The following is an 18,919-nucleotide window of genomic DNA, read 5'->3' on the forward strand; positions in this document are numbered from 1 at the left end:
TACTGCAGAGCCGTAATGCAAAAAATGGCCTGGTCAGGAAGGGGGGTAAATCTTCAGGAGGGCAAGTGATTAAACATAATTTACTGCTTGTTAAGGATATATAAATACTCTAATGGCCATAGTCTAAGCACTGGTACACTTTTAATAATTCACAGAAAGCACATCCAAAAGCAAATATGTTGCAAACAAGCAGAAGCTATGTAGTTCTTCAGTTTCTAGACAGACACACTCGATGCAGCTGCTGTCTGCTTTTGCTCCCAGACCCACACTGGCTACCAAGTGCACAGGTGTGAATATACACAACTGTAACAACATTGTGAAGCAATGAATTTAAGCCACATTTACTCAAATAGTTCACTAATATAACAAGCTGGCATTCTTAGATCTCATGTCAGAGCTTAGCTGCATTGGGCCAGACAATCAAAGATAGGCAGTTGCTAAGGAAAGCAAATTGTTGCATGCGACATCTTATTTTGGTGCATTGCATGTCATATATTATTATTATTATACAGGATTTATATAGCGCCAACAGTTTGCTCAGCGCTTTACAATTTAAAGGGAGACAATACAGCAACAATACAGTTCAATACAAGATTTACAATTATGTCGCAGAGCACATAGTTTATTTTGCACATTGTAGAATGTGCAACTGTTGCCATCATCTTCTTGGAGCACTATTATTAAAACTAATTTTCTGCACCATTATTTATTTGATGCAGATTGTGAAACATTTTTGAGCAAAAAGTTGCACTTGGGATTCTTTGTACAGTTGCCATGCTAGTCAGATCTTTTATTTCACACTCTTTAAACTGAACTAAATAGACGCATTAAAAAAAAACAGGCTTCCGTGCACCAAATAGTTGGTGCACCAACAATAGTTTATATGGCCCATTATATCTTAATTTATTTTAGTTGGGTCCAGCACCCTTCCATACTTTCTGTACTTATTACAGAAATATTTACTTCTTTATAGTGGCGTCTAGCAGCTAATCACGCATTTGTCCCTGGAACACTTATGACATTCACAGAATGGCTGTCAGTACTAAGGAAAAATGTAGCCTGCTGGAAATAAGGTAACTTTTATTCACGACCTAATGTTTTCTTTAATCCTTGACATAAAACACTGGAAACCACATTATACCAGCTAGGCCTTGTAAAAACACATATATTAAGACAGAAGATTTCAAACCCCAGCCTATAGACAGTTCTGACAAAAAAAATAAAAAAATAGAGAAAAAATTTCGACTGTTATTAACTGAAGACCTTTCACAGTAAAAAAAAGACAAGTGAGAAGGTTAACGGTAAGGACACATTTTCAAAATGTACTGACCAGGTCAATTTCTGATTGGTCATGATCTAATTGGTTACCATTAAAATTCTTCTAACATCAAAACTTTTTTCTATTTTGGCTGAAAAGGGACTTTTTTGCTTTTTATGTCGCATGAGGAGATTTCCTTTAACTTTCTGTTATTTAAAGACAACAGGAAGCAAGAGGAAATCTTTCCAATGTGAGAGAAATACCCTCTTACCCAGCTGTAACCTATAAAAAAAGTGTTCAATCTATTTCTGCTCTGGTGACAACTCAGATTGTTGTTCCTAATGTTTCACCACTGTATCCAAGATGTACAATATAACCAAAAAGGTTTTTTGCTTTTGAAATAAAGGATAAGTTCACCTTTCTACAAAAAATAATAAATGCACATTTTTTTGCAGGTAAAAAAATATGCATTTATTATTTCTTGTTGTAGGAACCTGTAAAGCATTGCACCAGCGATCCGCAGGTCGATGGTGCCATGCAGGTCTGCTGCAGACTTTCAGAACTCTGTGAATGAATGATGCGGCCCTGTGGACGGAGCACCACATGGCCGTGCTGTTTTTAGAAAGTGACAGCTAGTACAGGGAACTTCTCCCCATACTGTTGTTACAGGAAGGGGTGGGTTGGGGAAGTCGGGCAGCAGCTCCAGCATTTGGAAAATGTTACTAAAAACAGGTGGAACATGTAACATGTTCCCAAAGGTGAGCTTGTCCTTTAACTGCCAAAGATAAGCATTGTTTGTGTTCAATCTTCATTAGTCAATAGGTACAATCTAAAAGTGAGGTCTACCTTTAGGAATTCAATATAGGAACTGAATAGCAGTTAAAGCGGAGTTCCAGTTAATTTAAAAAAAACTAAAAGTCAGCAGCTACAAAAACTGTAGCTGCTGAGTTTTAAAATACAGCCAAGTACCTGTTCCTCGGTCCAGCGGTGCCCTCACCATGGCTGGTTTCACTGGCCGTCTACTCTTCCCAGTGCTGGCATCTTCAGTGTGGGAACTCGTGCCCACTGTGCATGCGCGAGAAGTGCTGCGCTTTGTGGATGGTCCCGTAGTCTTCTGGGACCTGTCATGTGTCCCAGAAGACTACGGGGAGGGAGGACAACTTCTGATCGCCTTAGGCAATCTCAGTGGAAGTAAGAGCGCGTACCTGCTTCCCCTTTTTCAAACATTCTGGTAAATGAATTATTTGAGATACACAAAAATAAACATATATCACAATCTTAGAACTGATGTATATTTTAACTACAAATTGGCTTTGGAAGTAATATCTTGCGATTTAAAACATCTCTAATTTCTATTTTTCTCTGATTCATCTTTAAAAAAAGTTATTTATTAAAAGAAATATTATTCTATTCATTATATAATTAAGTGCTCTGTGTTCTCTAAAGGTGTGCTCACACTAGGGTCTGCATGCTGTACCTGTGCACTTTGGACCCCAAAGTCCAGTCGTTTGGCTAGTGTCACTATACAGGTAGGCTTGGGCAGAGTTCAATAAAAGGCCAGCACAGTATGCCTATGTATGATTGATAATCATGCTGGGCAAAGGTAATGGCGTTAACAAACTTAGGTCTAGCACAATGTAATTGCAGAAGAGCAGGGAAGTGAGAAAAAAGGCAACAATACCTAGTGTGACTACACTCACTCCTCCCATACTACCAATATTCTAGGAATTTACTACTCTGAATATTGATTCACCAAACACAGAAAGTATGTTCATTCTCTAAGTGAATTTTTACTTAGCCTAAAGAATTTGTGTAAAGGTGTGTTGATTTAAATTATGTAATCAAGCACAAAAAAACACAATTTTTTTTACATTTTATTGCAATTCACTCTACAAAGTGAAAATTCACAGTCAAACTAAAAAATCTCCACTCCTTCAGCAAATGAAGGTCACTGACTGTTTCCTAGTATGTTATGTTCACGCATGTGCATTTTTTTACACAGGTGTAAATGTATTTTCACACCCAGTGTTCCTGAAGTATCTAATTATAGTCTCTTGCCCCATATCTGACCCTCTATATTGCTATTTATTACTAATTTCTATTCTTACTTCACCATTCTCCCTCCTGCTAGTACGATCCTCTTTCATACACATCTGGCCTTAGCTGCACTTTATTTTGGTCAGAATAGAACCAGGTAATTAGTTCACTCGGCATTCACATAAATGTATTATATTTTATAATTAGACGTGGCTGATCCTTTCTATAAATATGCACTTGGTCCTCGTATATCACTTCTCCCATTTCCGTTAGACTGTAGGAACTTCGGGGCAGGGCTCTCCCACCTTTTGTTCCATTGTCTCTTACATTATGCTACTCGTCAATGCATGTTTATATTGTGATTTCTCCAAACCATAAATTGCTGCAGAATATATTTTCACTGTAAGTAAAGTGGCCTGATGTTCTGACTTTGTAAAATGTCCCCGTTTATTAACATAGCAGAGTTAATCCCTATGTACCAGCGTCTGAAAACAAAACTGTCTATGCAACTAAAAAAGATCAATCAATTTCTCAATTTTCTTACCTGCACTAGAAACAATGTTTTATTTTTTTTCCTGAATGGTCTAGCTGGAATACACGATAGAGATGCAATTCGTCATAGTAAAACGTGGCCGCAATGACCCACACACATTGATCTAGTAATTAGCTGAGCCTCTTTAATCTCAAGCAGGTTTAGTAAAGCGCTCTAATAATGTTCTCCTCCAAAGTACAAATGCACATCTAATTATTATCATATGCTTTTGGACCACAAAGTTTCATGTCCTTAGGCTCTTTCTGCAGAATCCTGAGCGACCCTTTTCATGAAGTACCATAGCCAGCTTTTTCTGCTGGCACAGGCTATGTTTTCTTATGGATGGAGAAGTCAGGTTCTTTTTTGTACTGGTGGTTACAGATATAACCCATGTTTCAAATCCACAGTTCAGCTCATTCAATGGATCTTTCTTTCTGCATGAGCAAAGGCTTACCGTTGTACATTTTAACTGCTGGCCTATGTTTTCTTACCACCCCTAGTTTGTGGTCAGGTGGGCAAGACAAACCAAAAATGGATCTAGTGTGCCATGTGTTTAGAGCGTCTGTGAGGCTGTCATTTTGATGGTGCCATCCTTCCTGTATAAAATGGCAGTGTCCAGCCTCCAGACCAGGGCACCCTATACTTTGAAACCACAAGAACCACAGGCTGAATTGCTCTTTTGTGGAGCACAAGGTCAGCAATTGACTCTGGGCTCCATTTGTTTTATTTCAGGTTTTCATTGCAGAGGTTTTCAAGTCCATATATTTTGTTTTAAAACGCAGCTCTGACATATTAAACCATTTATTTGACTGCTTCTCTTTCAAATGGGAAGAGTACAGCAAATAAATTCTTGATAAGACAGTCTCATTGCTTCTTGCTGTGATAATGAGTTCATACAAATGTACAGCAATGTTTACTGTACTCTGGGCTGGCTGCCCATCCCAGCCTGCTCTGGTGCAAATGAAATTCCTTCTATATTTATGAACTGCCTGCCTTCTCTAATCAATATTTGCATAGGACAAGTGAATGTGTCTAAGTCTTGTGGATTTCACATAACCCAGTGAAATGCCCTCTTCTCCACCTACTTGTAATCCTTTCCTCCTGTCTGTTTTAGTGCCAACAGCTGCTATTGCTATGATCATCATGAGGTTTTAGAAGGCATTCGTGTCCCTGCTCTCAGATTGCATCTCTGCTACATAAGCATCTAAAAGAGCTTGTGTGAAAACATATTGTAACTATCTAGTCACTCAAGAATGTGAGGACACCTTAACAGGACAGCCTGGATGGGAAAGCACCATGTTGTGTACATTAAGTAAGCTCTCATTCTATCATCAGTGCCTTTCTACATCAGCATAAGGGTAACCTGATCTTTGTAAGTGTAAAAAGTATTACAAAAAAATAAAAATAAAATTCTATATATATATATCTCACATACACAAAGAGAAAAAGGGAAGAGTAGCGGGATGTTCTGCATATGGAAAGATTTGAGTATTAACCTCTTGCCACCCACATAATGCATGTATGCATCAGCAAGGAGAGTGGGCCTTAAATCCATGGTGGTCAAAGTTTCTGTTCTGGAATTGTGCATCTGGTTATAATAGCTATAATTATAATATTAGTATACTAATATGTATTATAATATAATATCATAGTATAGTATAGTATATGATAAAATAATTTGTTATTATAGTATTGCAATATTATAAATATAATATTATTCAAATATAATATATTATAATTATAACATTGTTAAAATATAAGGTTATAATAGCTGGCAGGATTGGCTTTCAATCCCGTGACCACTGTGACAGCCAATCAGTCCATACAACCCTCCAACAGGTAGGTAATGGAAAGGGGTAACTGTATAGAAAATGCATTATTTTGCAACATACTGGTCCTTACATGTGGTAGCTGCATTAATTTTCTCTTTTTAGGTTTGTTACCCTAATTGTGACCTAATGACTTTGCCAGTAACAGACTTTCTCCCCTAGAGTGACCGCACTCACTATGGTTACTATGAAGTAACAGAAGATGGCTGGAAAAACTTATAATATTGTTTGAGATGTCAGTTCTATGCTTAGGATGTTAAAAGTACATGGGATTTCTTGCAGAATCAACATGTATGCTTCTGTACTTGCAGAAAGTGGACTTAATCTTTAAAAAGAAGCCAAAAGCATCCACCACACATAAGGACCGGCAAGCTGCAATACAATACATTTAGATTATTGAGTTACATATCCTTTAATTCACATTTATAGCCACTTCCTCCATAACACTAGCCAGCTATAAAAAAGACTACAGCCATGAAACAATTGGACCTTCTACTGTAGGTAAGACATACTGTTAGCCACCAGGAGGATAGAGCACAGGAAATGGGCAGAGATACAACTTTATTTTATGGCATCATGTCCTAGACAGCGTATTATAAACTCCTAAAATGCTGGGAAGGTAGGTGAAAGTGCTGGTCCATTGTATTTGCAATATAAAAAAATCCTCTAGCGTAAACAATATCTTGCTTTTTCATTTAGAGTTCTACTTTAATTCAGTGCTACACAGGTTAAGATAACTGCGGTAAACAGAATGAACAAAGAACAGAAAAAAGCCCACAGCACACATTTACATATATATGTCATCCCACTCCAGTAAAATAATCAATCATTCACTGATTTAATATGCATGTAAACATGCATCATATTATACATTACATTAAAAACAAAAGAGAGAAAAGCTCATGCAAAGTTATTTCTCTTAAATGACTGGCAAGGCATGTGAATTTCTTCAGGGTTTGGATATTAAATTTAGCTCTACTTTACAAGCATGGAAATGAACACAGACTACTTAAGAAAAGCAAAGCTTATGACTGCTTTAGTATCACCCCAGCACACCAGCGTGATTGTGCCCTAGTAACAAGATTTCATGCATTCACATTGCCTGACATTTCATATTAGGATTACAGATGTAGATATTTACAGGTTACATTTTAGCGCAAATAGAACATCATATACACAAAAGCTGGGTGTTTACTGTCTTTGGTTGACAAAGACATCTTCCTTTATCCAAATGTTTCTACCTATGCATTATAAGCCTGCATCCACAAAAATAAGGAGCTTTTTGGTCTAAATGTATCTATACATAGGCCAGTATTGTGACTGATCTGAACACCATTTGCTATCTTTGGGCAATATAGGGCCTACAGCAAGTCAAAGAAGTGATCCTCACTCAACCAGCTTTTGTCCTGGTTCTTTATGATGCCTGAGCTGAGGAGTTGTCATTCTAGGTAACATTTCGAAAGTATACATAAACATAAGATAAACCAACATCCAATCCAAACAAATATGCCTAGATACAGTCTATTGCATGTGTATGGGCACATCGCAACCTGCACAGACAGCCCCTAGAAGGAGCATCTTTCAAGAAAAATCAGTTGGCCATGGATGAAATACTGGTTGTCTTTGTTTTCTGAAGATTAAGCTGGTGCTATGGGTGTCTGCAGATCACCTACTGTAAAAACCCACTTGATATTAGTATGCAGGTTTATGCACCATAAAAGTCCTTACAGCTTTTATCAGGTTGGGTGAGTTTAGCAGCCTATATAAGCTGCTTTTCTCACTTCTATGGGTTCTAGTATACCAAGATCTCTCTGCCCTTCTGTCTGTGGTCAATTTCATATCAGCGAAGCTCTCTGATGAAGTCTTTTTAACCCGGTGGCTGAACATGTGTTAATTATAACTTGCTTCACTGTTGCCTGGAAATGCTTTCGATGGATGCAGCCTATAACCCAAAATTCATGTGCCATTAAAAGAGCCCTTGACCTTAAGCATCTAACTGGCCAGCTTTTCAAATTCATTTTTAATTTTTGATATTTTCTGGCCTGTCAATTTGGTTCGTTGTTTAAGTTATAAAAGAGGAAATGCAGATAAATACTTTAGTTCCCGAAGTTCTCTTGCACATGCCCCAAAGCTTTAAGGCATAGGGATAAGTTTTATTGTTTTATGTTGCTTTAGGACTCTTTTTGGAGTATCATACCACTGAAAGTGTTTTGAATGAGAAATCAGCACTGCAAGGGTTAAGGGGGTGTTACGTCAGCAGTAGTCAGCAGACCAGCCATGTAACCTTGGGTACTTACAGGTATTTTATGGCTCTTGATCATAATATCAAACTCTTCATTAATTTTTTTATATTTTTCTTCAGTGCGTGGGGTGAGGGCATAAGAAGAATCGGGATCAGAGCTGTCACAGCCTTTGTGTTCTTTCTTGTTCAATGCCTGCCAGGTTTAGAGAAATATCACAAATATATCAAAAATGTGAAAGAACGTTCAGAGTACTTACACACAATCTTTGCCTGCTGATCATTAGATCAATATCTTCATTTATCTTTCTGTACTTGTCCTCAGACTCTGGGCTGTGACCTACTGAATCGTCAGCATCAGGATCTGGACTGTCACAACCATTGAGTCCTTTCTTTCTTAACGTCTGAAACACATAAGTTGGACAACTTAGTCCTTAGCAGTGTACGGAGCCTAGGTCCAGGGGAATCTATGATTTATTTTTAACAGAGCTTACCAACAGAAAAAAATAAACAAAAAATTATATATAAAGAGATTTTAAGGACTAACAAGTATTTAAAAGGAACACTTGATGAGAAGATTGATGATAACTATTGCAAAAACTTACAAAACATTTTGACATCTTACTGGACACAGCTTGCATAAATATACCTCTTACAGGAAAATTGATTTAAATCCCATTCCATCAGTTTTGACAGGATTGGGACAGGACAATAGAGCGGGGTTTTAGCGATATGATAAGGTGCTATTCATTGTGTTCTCACCGTAAAACCAGATCTGAGGAAATCTGTACACAGTATGTAAGTGTGGTTTGCTTTTGTAATTGAAAAATAATTCTTTGTTCTTAAATCCATGTTGGCTCACATATGGCCCCGTAAGTTTTAAAATGGAAACTGTGAACATATATCTGTTGACCACCTGATGTTTGGTAGTTGCATCAAATAGTGTTTATTGAGCTGTTCTGTCCAGCTTTCTGAGGCCTACTTTGTTTTAAAAATTTCACACACTGGGCTATTTGTCCTCATTTATTGCTGCAACTTAATTCCTTTCCATCGTGGACAGCCCACTTTGGGAGAGCAACTAAGGTGAGGGTCAGCGCTGTCATCAGGTTTCTTGAGGACACAGTCTAAATAACAGTGATACTTAGAAAATCTGCCACATTATATGGTGTTAACCTGTAGGCTAGGTGTATATATATATATATATATATATATATATATAGTATGGATCTCTGAAATATTTTGTAGGATATTCTCGTGCAAGAGCAGTAAAAAAACAACAGCATGGGGGTTATTTCCTAAAACGTGAGAGTGCAAAATCTGGTGCAGCTGTGCACGGTAGCCAATCAGCTTCTAACTTCAGCTTGTTCAATTAATGTTTGACAAAAAAAACTGGAAGCTGATTGGTTTCTATTCAAAGCTGCACCAGATTTTGCACTCTCAAGTTTTAGTAAACAACCCCCCATAACTTTTTTTTTTGTAAAATTGGCATTGTTTTATCAGACAGCCCACCCTAACTGTATTGGTCAAACCACCTCATTGGTATATAATACTATTTTAGGTTAGGTAGACATGTTTGCTGGAAGAGAAAGGTCATCCTGTATCTGTATTATTTCTGTGTATTTTATGACATATTTTCATATTATCACGACTTTTAATGGATGTTAAAGATTTGAGAAAAAAATAATATACAAAATATTTCCACTTTTCTGTTATAAGTATTTGACACAGGATAAGACATGGCGAGACTATGAAAAGCTCGATCATACTTGCTGGGTCTTTTATTGACTGAAGTCAGTCCCACTGGTTGCATTTCTGTTTCCAATACCAACACTTTCTTCAGTCAAAACCCTGTACATCTACCATACGAAATAGTTATACTTGTGTAAATAAACCCATACATATGGGGTATACTATACAATAGAAAAATAAATCCAAAGTAATAGCATGCAGCAAATATTCATGTGTGTTTTATGTATGCTTGTGCTACAAATTAATGGTCAGTTTCAAAAAGGATATGTGTGTATATATATATATATATATATATATATATATATTACAGGTACTTATATAGCACTGTCAATTTATGCAGTGCTTTACACATATACAGTATATTGTACATTCACATCAGTCCCTAACCCTCAAGGAGCTTACAATCTAAGGTCCCGAACTCACATTCATACATACTAGGGCCAATTTAGATAGGAGCCAATTAACCTACCAGTATGTCTTTGGAATGTGAGAGGAAACCAGAGTACCCGGATATACAGTATATACATATACAATACATTTTTATATATTTTTTTTTTAAATGCTGTCCACAAAACATTTTTATACTTATGTCTTGCAGAATATGCAGTTTGCTTTGTATAAAATTCAGATATGGCAAAATATGAAATAAGTATATAAAAAAAAATGATATAATAAATGTATAAACAAATATTCAGAACACAGTGGAATGTAATCTTATACTGCAGACTGTAAATTCGTTCATTAGGATATTGCATCTAGAGACCAATAGGTTATATATGGGTAAAATAAACATCTGTGGGAAAATAACATCTACAACAGCTCAAATAAATACTGTACATGCCCTTCCATATGTTATCTTAACTGCATAAGCACCCAGCCCTCCCAGCTCAGACGTATGTTTAGTATAAAACTTAAATCTGATTCATCCAACATCATAAAGTGGTATTAAACGAATTCTGAAATCTTCCTTTTAATTTTTAACCATGGAATTGAATAAGTCTGGTGTCACAGGTTATCACATTGTGGGCATAATTTAGTAAAGGAAACCTTCACTAGAAGCCACCAGTTATTTTAGGGAAAGCTTAAAATAGACATTTCCTTTGAATTTGATTAGCTGTTTTAAGCAAGCACAGGTTCAAAGTGTATGTGTAAAAATGATCATTATAGTAATTCACCACCTACACATTTGAAAGTTGGCTTTGGTTTTTCATAATGTTCAATATATTATGTTAATATAGTATTACACTGGAGTTTAATACTGTACATTACATTTATAAGGCACCTGATAGAGACCTCACTGAATATATACCAGGAGATGGAAACTATTATTTTAATTTTGGGTAAAGGTTAGTAAGGGTGTAAGGTAGCAGAAATCATAGTTATGTCTACTGCCCCATTTCTCTGCTATAACGCTGCTACTGTAGCTTTTTTGAGCCATTAAAAAGTGAACATTAGCTTCAACCAAGCAGTTTTAAAGCTCCCATCAGCACACACTTACATTCGCTGTGCACCTCTGCTGCTCCATTAAAGGCCAGGAGCAGGAGAAATTGCCTTGCATAGGCTCCAAGTGCCAAAGCTTATACAGGGCTTAGGGCTCCTTCTCAGCCTCCATGTGACAGCACTGGGCCAATCCCCAAGCACCACCATTGTCACATGTAGTGAGTTAAGCCAGTCATAGACGGTTAGAATCTCGGCCGCTTCAGCAGGAACCAACCGAGATTCGAACCATGTATGAGCAAGCTGAATGTACCTAAGTTGATCAATTCATCAGCTTGGGTACAATCAGCCTGCTGGATTTTACCTGCGATTATTGCTAGTAGCTGTTATAGTCACTAACAAAAGAGAAGGGAAGGGATATAATACACAGGGTGCCAACATCTCTAAAGAATACAAGGGGGGGAGTCCTCTTTTGGACTTTAACGGCACAATTCTCTTATATAATACATTTAATCAGTTCAGTAAAGATTTTTTTATAAAAACAATATGCAGTTTTATTATTACAATGTTAATCCGTTTGCTGAAGCTGCAAGGACTAACCTTAAGGAAAACCTGTCACAAATCTGGGAAATTCAGACTGATCATATTTTCAGAATAGGCATAAGCAAAGATTAGCTTCAATGAAAACCACATGTCCAAGAGATCACTACAGCCAGAGTTATAGTCAGAAAAAAAATGCATGCAGGTCTTGACTTTGTAATGGTCAAGCTTGACTCTGCCTCTTGTGCCTCTCCAGGCTCCTTATTGGTCCTTTATTGTGATGGATGGTCTCAGTGACCAACAGGATGAATTGGAAATGAAAATGTGGTGGGGCCAAACATGACTTAAACAGGAACAGTGGAGATCTGCATATAAATGTAACTGCCTAGAGCTGGCTTCAGTTTTTAAATATTTCATTATTAAACACATTTGAATCAGCTGGGTTTGTGGCAGGTTTACAATAACTGTTTCAAAATGGCTACTTTAGGAAAACCCACACATACATGGAATGAGGCTGTTAGCAGCATCTGTTTATAATATATGTTTATAAGATCATACCGTGCTGAATACAAAGCTGTGACTGCAATCATACGTTTATCTATCTTCAGAAAATGGCACCTCCACTGAAAACTAAAATGACAGATTTGGGTGGAAGGGAATATTCAAATATACATGTGGCCTCAATGATAGAGAATGACATGGCATGGTGGATACATACAATATAATAAAGAATATACAATATCACATATATTGTGGTTACAATTACAATAAAAATCTTGCTAGTAAGGAATGTGGAGGTTATGCAGCTGGGGTTAGGGGGATAGTGGAATCTTGGGAGAGTTAAATACTCATTTCATTTTTGGCAGGGGTGTGGGTCATTTGGTCATGGTGAATGTAAAGGTCATGGTTCTAGTAGTGTGGGGTTGAAGTCCAGTGGTATTTATCGATCCAGGGTTGGGATCCAACTGGGGGGATCCAGTCAGTGACTAGTTAATGCAATAGACCAATGCCAGCTGAGATTATGCTAGTTGCCAAGTGTTGCTTCCAATTGCTGCTGTTTAAAATGTGTAGCAAAGAGCCCTTTGTGTCGTTTCAGCAACAGGCTGAAGCATGCAAGTATAAATTGCCACATGTAAACAGGTGCCAGCTTCTCAGCTGAAGTTCATGTAATCTTATCACTGTTACTGTTACTGTTAGTATAGGACATACAGCAGCTCACATTTACACTAAAAACACTATTACACACAAATTCATTATTTAGGACAAAGGGCAAGGCAACTATAATACAAGGTAGATGAGTATATTAAAACTATATTGAACCACTTCATGTCCGGACACTTTTACCCCCTTCTTGTCCCGGCCAATTTTCAGCTTTCAAAATTTTGGAAAAAAGTGTTTTTCTTATACAATTTTGCTATTAAATCATCTTTCTCCATAAATCTTGGCCAAAATTTATTCAGTTATCTTTTTAGTAAAAAAAAAATAACCCAAATTAGTTCATAACCAAAAATTATAATTTTTTAAAAAAGTTTGTTTACATTTTTATTTTATTTTTTTATATTATTATTTATGTTTTTTTTTCTGTTTAACATACTGTCACCCTAGCAGTACAGTGTCACCATAGTGACAGTGACACTGTACTACTTGTGGGGGGTAATAAAGATTTTTTTTTATACACTGATTGCTTTTACACCCATAAAGGCTGTAAAAGCATTAATTTCTCCTCTCTGGCTGCATTCTTGTAGCCATTGAGAAATACTGTGTGAGCTGTGATTGGTCACAGCTTGTCACATGGTACAAGGCTGTTGTGAATAGCCTAGTACTATGTGACCTCTGTGATCATTCACAGATTTCTCTAGTAGTAAGCAATGATGTCAGAAGTGACATCTTGCTTACACCTATTCATGTGATCACTGATTGGAAAATCAGTGATCACATGATCGGGACCTCACACAGAGGTCCCATACAGCGATCGGTTTTGAATGGCAACCCACCCCTGCACTGCCACCGTCTGGCCGGTTATATACAACGGCCGGACAGGAAGTGGTTAAGTGATGATGATTTTTTTACTTTGACACTCCAGTCAAAACTGAAAGCTAAAGATTCAAATGCATACAAGTGAGCACAGCCTAATCAGAACATAGAATATATATTACCCCCAACATTCATATTCCTGCTATGTGTCTGTTGTACCATGTACTTGTATTAAAAAGAATTCTGTTCTCTTTGCATTGCTTCCTTTGTGTGAAACACCTGATGACCCGGGCAGGTTCCCTGCTCTACTGTTTCTAACTGCTGACCATGCTAGGCATGTCAGTACATGTCAGGCAGTGCAATCAGCAAAATAACTTTTCTCAAAGGTGGGGAGGGCAGGAGGGGGCGTGATCCTATCAGATCATCTTTAGCAGCTGAACCCAGTGACCCGAAACTGGCAAACCATACAGCACCAGAGGTTCAGCAGCAGGAAGAGGACAGGGCAGTCCTGCAGTGAAGATTTCCACAGAATCCAGCAGGCTGCACATCAAGGGACATACTTCATTAAAGGTAAGTAATGTAACTAAAGCTGTAGAGAAAAAAAACTTTTTTTTTTAACTAATCTTCAATTTTAAAGAAATTAAATGTCTCTTCAGGCAAAAATTCAAACTCTTTTTTTGCACAGTTACCATAATCATTGAGCACTAAAACTGTACTATTTGTGTAATGCCGTGAACTATCTTGTGGTTACCTTTCATTGTACATGCACTGGAATAATGAGACTATTTATAAGAAAAAGTCAGGGAAAGGGGAGTAAGAGGTGTTGATGTCTCTTCCAGTATTGATGTCATTGATAAAACAAGTCCCTGCCCACCACTCATTTCAGTACAAGACAGGGAAGATTGGTCAAGGGAGCGCAGAAGAAAGCATTAACATTGGTATTTATAATGTTCTTTTTAGAAACTGCATAGAACGGAATGCAGGATCACTGCTTGACATACCAATAAGCAAGTTGTGTTCATATTGCCTTTAGGTGTTACTGTAATGTACCAGTTCAATCCCCTCTTTGTTGTCAGAAAGCTGGTGATCTAGGCCTCTCTGCTTGTGATGCAGTGGAGCTATTCCAAAACAGACCCACTACAAGATCTTTGCTGCTTCTCACATACAAAAGCCTGATATAAAGAATCTAAGTACTAAGAAGTTTCCTCCGGTTACTGAACCAATCAAACCTGCTTTAAATGTTTGTATTTAGTAAGTGACACAACAAAAAAACATATACTTTATATGGATTACTAGACATTGTACTTCATTATTTACACATAGAGATAGGCCTGTGCTTAGGTGGGTTACAGCTTAAAAAGAGCCAACTTCAAAAACTCCTTCCATCAATTTCCCTTATCTATTGGCATAGTTATTAACGTGGAACTTCACTGCATCCACAAAGCAAAAATGCTATTTAATTCATTTTGATATTCAAATCAATCTCCCACATTCATCCATATCCCCATGCTTTATTTTGCTTAGATATCACTTTGAAAAACACCCCTGGCCGTGGATATCTTGAGTAAGGGCAGATGATTCATGTAGCATTGTCTTCCTGGATCCACCTGCCCTTAGTTCAGGCATACAAGCAGGAGGGTGTGCTTAGCTGAGAAAACCCCTCCTCCCCTCTAGAAGACACCTGGGTTGTGTGACATAATTTGCCTAGGCAAGAAACCAGGAAGTAACCAAAGAAATATAAAAAAAAATGTTTAAAACAAGTAAATATGACTATATCTATTTGCTAATGCTAGCAGCATAAGGTTTAAAAATAGTCAATGTTGATTGAGAGAGTGAAGTTCCACATTAAGTCCCAGCATATCTCTTTATAGGGGGTGCTGTTGCAGAAAATGTTCAAATTATCTGTATCTGACAAACAATTCCCCTTGAAAATGTTTGGTCTTATTATTATTATTATTATTAATAATAATAAGAACAGGCAGACCGTTTGCATGAATCAGCAAATTAACCTCGGTGGTAACAGCCACAGCCCCAATACTATGGAGCAGGAAGCTTATGACTGTATCTAGAAAGCTAGTCTATAATCTGTTTATTTCTTTTTCTTTTTTAACAAATTGCATACATATTTTTGTAAGGACAGGGCATAAATGACTGATTGTATAAAATATAATAAAATATCCATACCCTTTAGGAGACAGCATATTGCAAGACCACCTTCAGCTTCTAATAAAATTGTCAGCAGCGAGAGATGATTGCAAAGAGGTCTGTATCACAAAATCTGATGTATTACTCTGGGAAACAGCTTAAAATGTGTTTATTCTACTTTTCATAAAAGCTTATTGGAAAACATATGATGCACTTGGTTAAAGCCAAGGAGACGTAAGACACACAAACAGCCATATCAAGTTGACTTGTGACACCAAGCCACCACTGAGAAGATCATGTTCCCGTTCTTTTGACAGAAGTCTTAAATAATAACATATCTGGGTTCTGTTTGGACCTGACTGTATACTCCCGGGATTTGATCTTGGGCCAACAGTTCTTCAGAGTGATTGAGAGAATGAAATGATCTGAAAGCACACATGTTGGCTATCTGTTCTGTCAAAGCTCAGCAGTTTACAATCTGACACGGGACTACATCACTAGCCATCAGCAATTTCGCTTATCCCAGATATCCCCACCTGTCAGCAAGTCTGCACCTGTTGTCTAAGTCGGCAAAGGCCAAACAACATCAGCCAATCGCAATAGCTTATTCTGCTACATGGCCATAGATGGAACCTTCTTCTATGCCTCTCCAGATCAGTGCCCTTAATCTCGATGGGTTAAAGCTGCCTGTTTTTCATACTTGACATACTGTCAATAACATGAGCTCTGGTCACTTAAACTACAGAAGGCAGTATAACGTAAGACTTTCCAGCAATGATAATGGATGTAATACTACTTTCCATATATCATATAGCCGAAAGTGCATATCAAGGTACAGGTTTATACAATTAATACTATGTTGTTTATATTATACACCAAATATATATATATATATATATATATATATATATATATATATTTATTTATCATTATATAATTAAAGTGCCCTGGCAGTGCTTTTTTATACTGTTTACAGATTTGCTTAAAATGGACCTTACATTCTTAACCTATGTGGGTTCTATTCTCTAGTGTAAATAGCCATTAAAAAAAAAAAACGTACATAACAAAATATAACAAAAATTCTTACTTTCCTCCAGCTTTCATCTATGGCACCTAGGTGAGGGCTACATAATGTTCCTTCCTCCAAGATACTAAGGAGTATTGTGAAGTCCAAATTTTACAAGAAGGCACTTGCTCAATGCTGTAGCATCATCTCACAAACTTACAGCTACTCTACATTCCCTGTAATCTCTTCACAAGGATTGTGACATTACCCTCTGCAGTATGGAAGCCAAGGGAACGGTGAGTATATTGATCAACTTTTTTATCCTACAGTTGTTTTAATTCTTTGAAGCATTTTACATTGATGAGGGGGGAAGCAGGGAGTGCAAAGTCCACTTAAAGTAGGGTCAAACTCTAACTAGTCTAACTGTTCCCTCCCCTGTTTTAACACCTACTCTGACCTAACCTGTGTAAGAAAAGATCTGTATACTTACCTATTTTCCGATCTGGTAATGTGATCTCCCTGCCGATACCTGCCGAAGAATAGCCGAGACAGCGCAACAACAACTGGTAATGCCTGAATGGTGACATCGTCCATAGACTTACTCAAGCACTTCTGTTGTCAGTCCCCTCTCCTCTCTCTTGCAGCCGGTGCTGGCTGACACAGGGAAGACACTTATGTGACTGGATTGTAGCAGTCTGAAAATAGGTAAGTATACAATTCCTCGTTTGCACAAATTAGTCAGAATAGGTGTTAGGAGGGGGGGGAGGAAGTATTTTTAAGAGTAGTTAGGGTTTTACCAGAATTTTACTTTAAATGTTGACTGAAGCAAGATGTTTTTCTGCCCAGCACTGGAACCAGTGTCTATGATTGAGCTGTTACAAGGAACCCTCATTTCTATGGAGGCCACAGTATAAGTTTCATACAGTAGAAGCTCACTAAACAGCGAGGACAAGTTCCCGTTTCATACATCTTTTCAACACTGCTGAATGCAAGAAAAACCCACAACTGGCAATTATGTGTGTGAGATTGTGTGGTCCAGTCCCTTATCTAGAATCATGTAGTCCTTGCCTTGAAGCATCTGACAGTTGGCCAAGACTGAACACAAGGACTGCAAAGCACAGTAAAAACAACAGTTAGTAATATAAACCCCCCTGCGCTAAATGCGTGCTCAAATATAACCTATAAATAAAATAATATCATCCTTTTGTGATGATTAACAATAATAAATGAATAACAATCACTGCTGCCACGTTAAATAAATTAACTAATAATATCAAAACAACTTACATAGTGGCACTGTGAACAAATAATACACAAAACACCCTCTACAGTGATGTTGTGAACAGTGAACCAAAACTACAATTTATTGACAATCATTCATAATATAATATAAATCCATCCACTACTGTGAAACAATAAAGTCCATCAAATAATGTGAACGTCACTTTCAGTGCTTCAATCTTCCTGTTACTTGGTATCCCAAACCAGAATCACCACGTGCTTGTGAGACCAATTCCAATTTATTGAAATATGATAAGCGTTTTAATATTTACACTTCGTGAGTAGCTTTTTAAACATATTGAATAAAACGTAGAGCATTGGTTACTGTGCCATTGGAAAATATTTTTTATTCTTTCATGATGGTGATGCCTGATGGAGAGGAATAAGGAGGTTTATGAAGTCTATGAAGTTCACACAGCGATACTGCAATGGGAGATTTAACAAGCAATACATGGCAACCATGAGAGTGGGAGGCATGTTGGTCTGGTGAGCGCACATCCAAAAGGGAATGTTGTCTCACTAGCACATGTTGGTTTTGAATACCAAGTATTATGAATGATTGTCAATAAGTTGTAGTTTTGATTCACTATTCACAACATCACTGTAGAGGGTGTTTTGTGTATTATTTGTTCACAGTGCCACTATATAAGTTGTTTTTTATATGATAAGAACAACAGTTGCTCTGGTAAAGGGCTTCGCTAATCTGAAAACACGATTAGAAATGTGTTCAAATTAAGCAGATTTGTGAACATCTAATTAGGTCTAGTACACAAGGATAAAATACTTCAAAGATAGATGTCCAACTGACTGCAACAAAGTAGATAAAAAAAACACAGAAAATGAATATATGCAGCAAGCAACTCAAAACTAACATCAAAATGTTTAAACTGAA

The 18,919-nt window shown here is 37.2% G+C and overlaps 1 protein-coding gene across 8 annotated transcripts in view; it reads right to left on the reverse strand.

Annotated features, from left to right (window-relative positions):
- MEF2C (myocyte enhancer factor 2C) overlaps nt 1-18,919 on the reverse strand; it is a 354,593-nt gene that overhangs the window by 52,772 nt on the left and 282,902 nt on the right. For 5 of the 8 annotated variants that reach the window (XM_089679645.1, XM_089679642.1, XM_089679640.1 and 2 more), the window contains one exon: nt 8,156-8,299. In XM_089679645.1, the coding sequence (XP_089535771.1) occupies nt 8,156-8,299 (144 nt within the window). Of the gene's footprint in view, nt 1-7,953; nt 8,092-8,155; nt 8,300-18,919 lie in introns of all 8 variants that reach the window. The other 3 variants (XM_089679647.1, XM_089679644.1, XM_089679648.1) reach the window with 2 other exon arrangements.

This window comes from Staurois parvus, unplaced genomic scaffold (assembly GCF_062004578.1).
Source record: "Staurois parvus isolate SC_StPar_1 unplaced genomic scaffold, SC_StPar_1.0 ptg000229l, whole genome shotgun sequence".
Lineage (NCBI taxonomy): Eukaryota > Metazoa > Chordata > Amphibia > Anura > Ranidae > Staurois > Staurois parvus.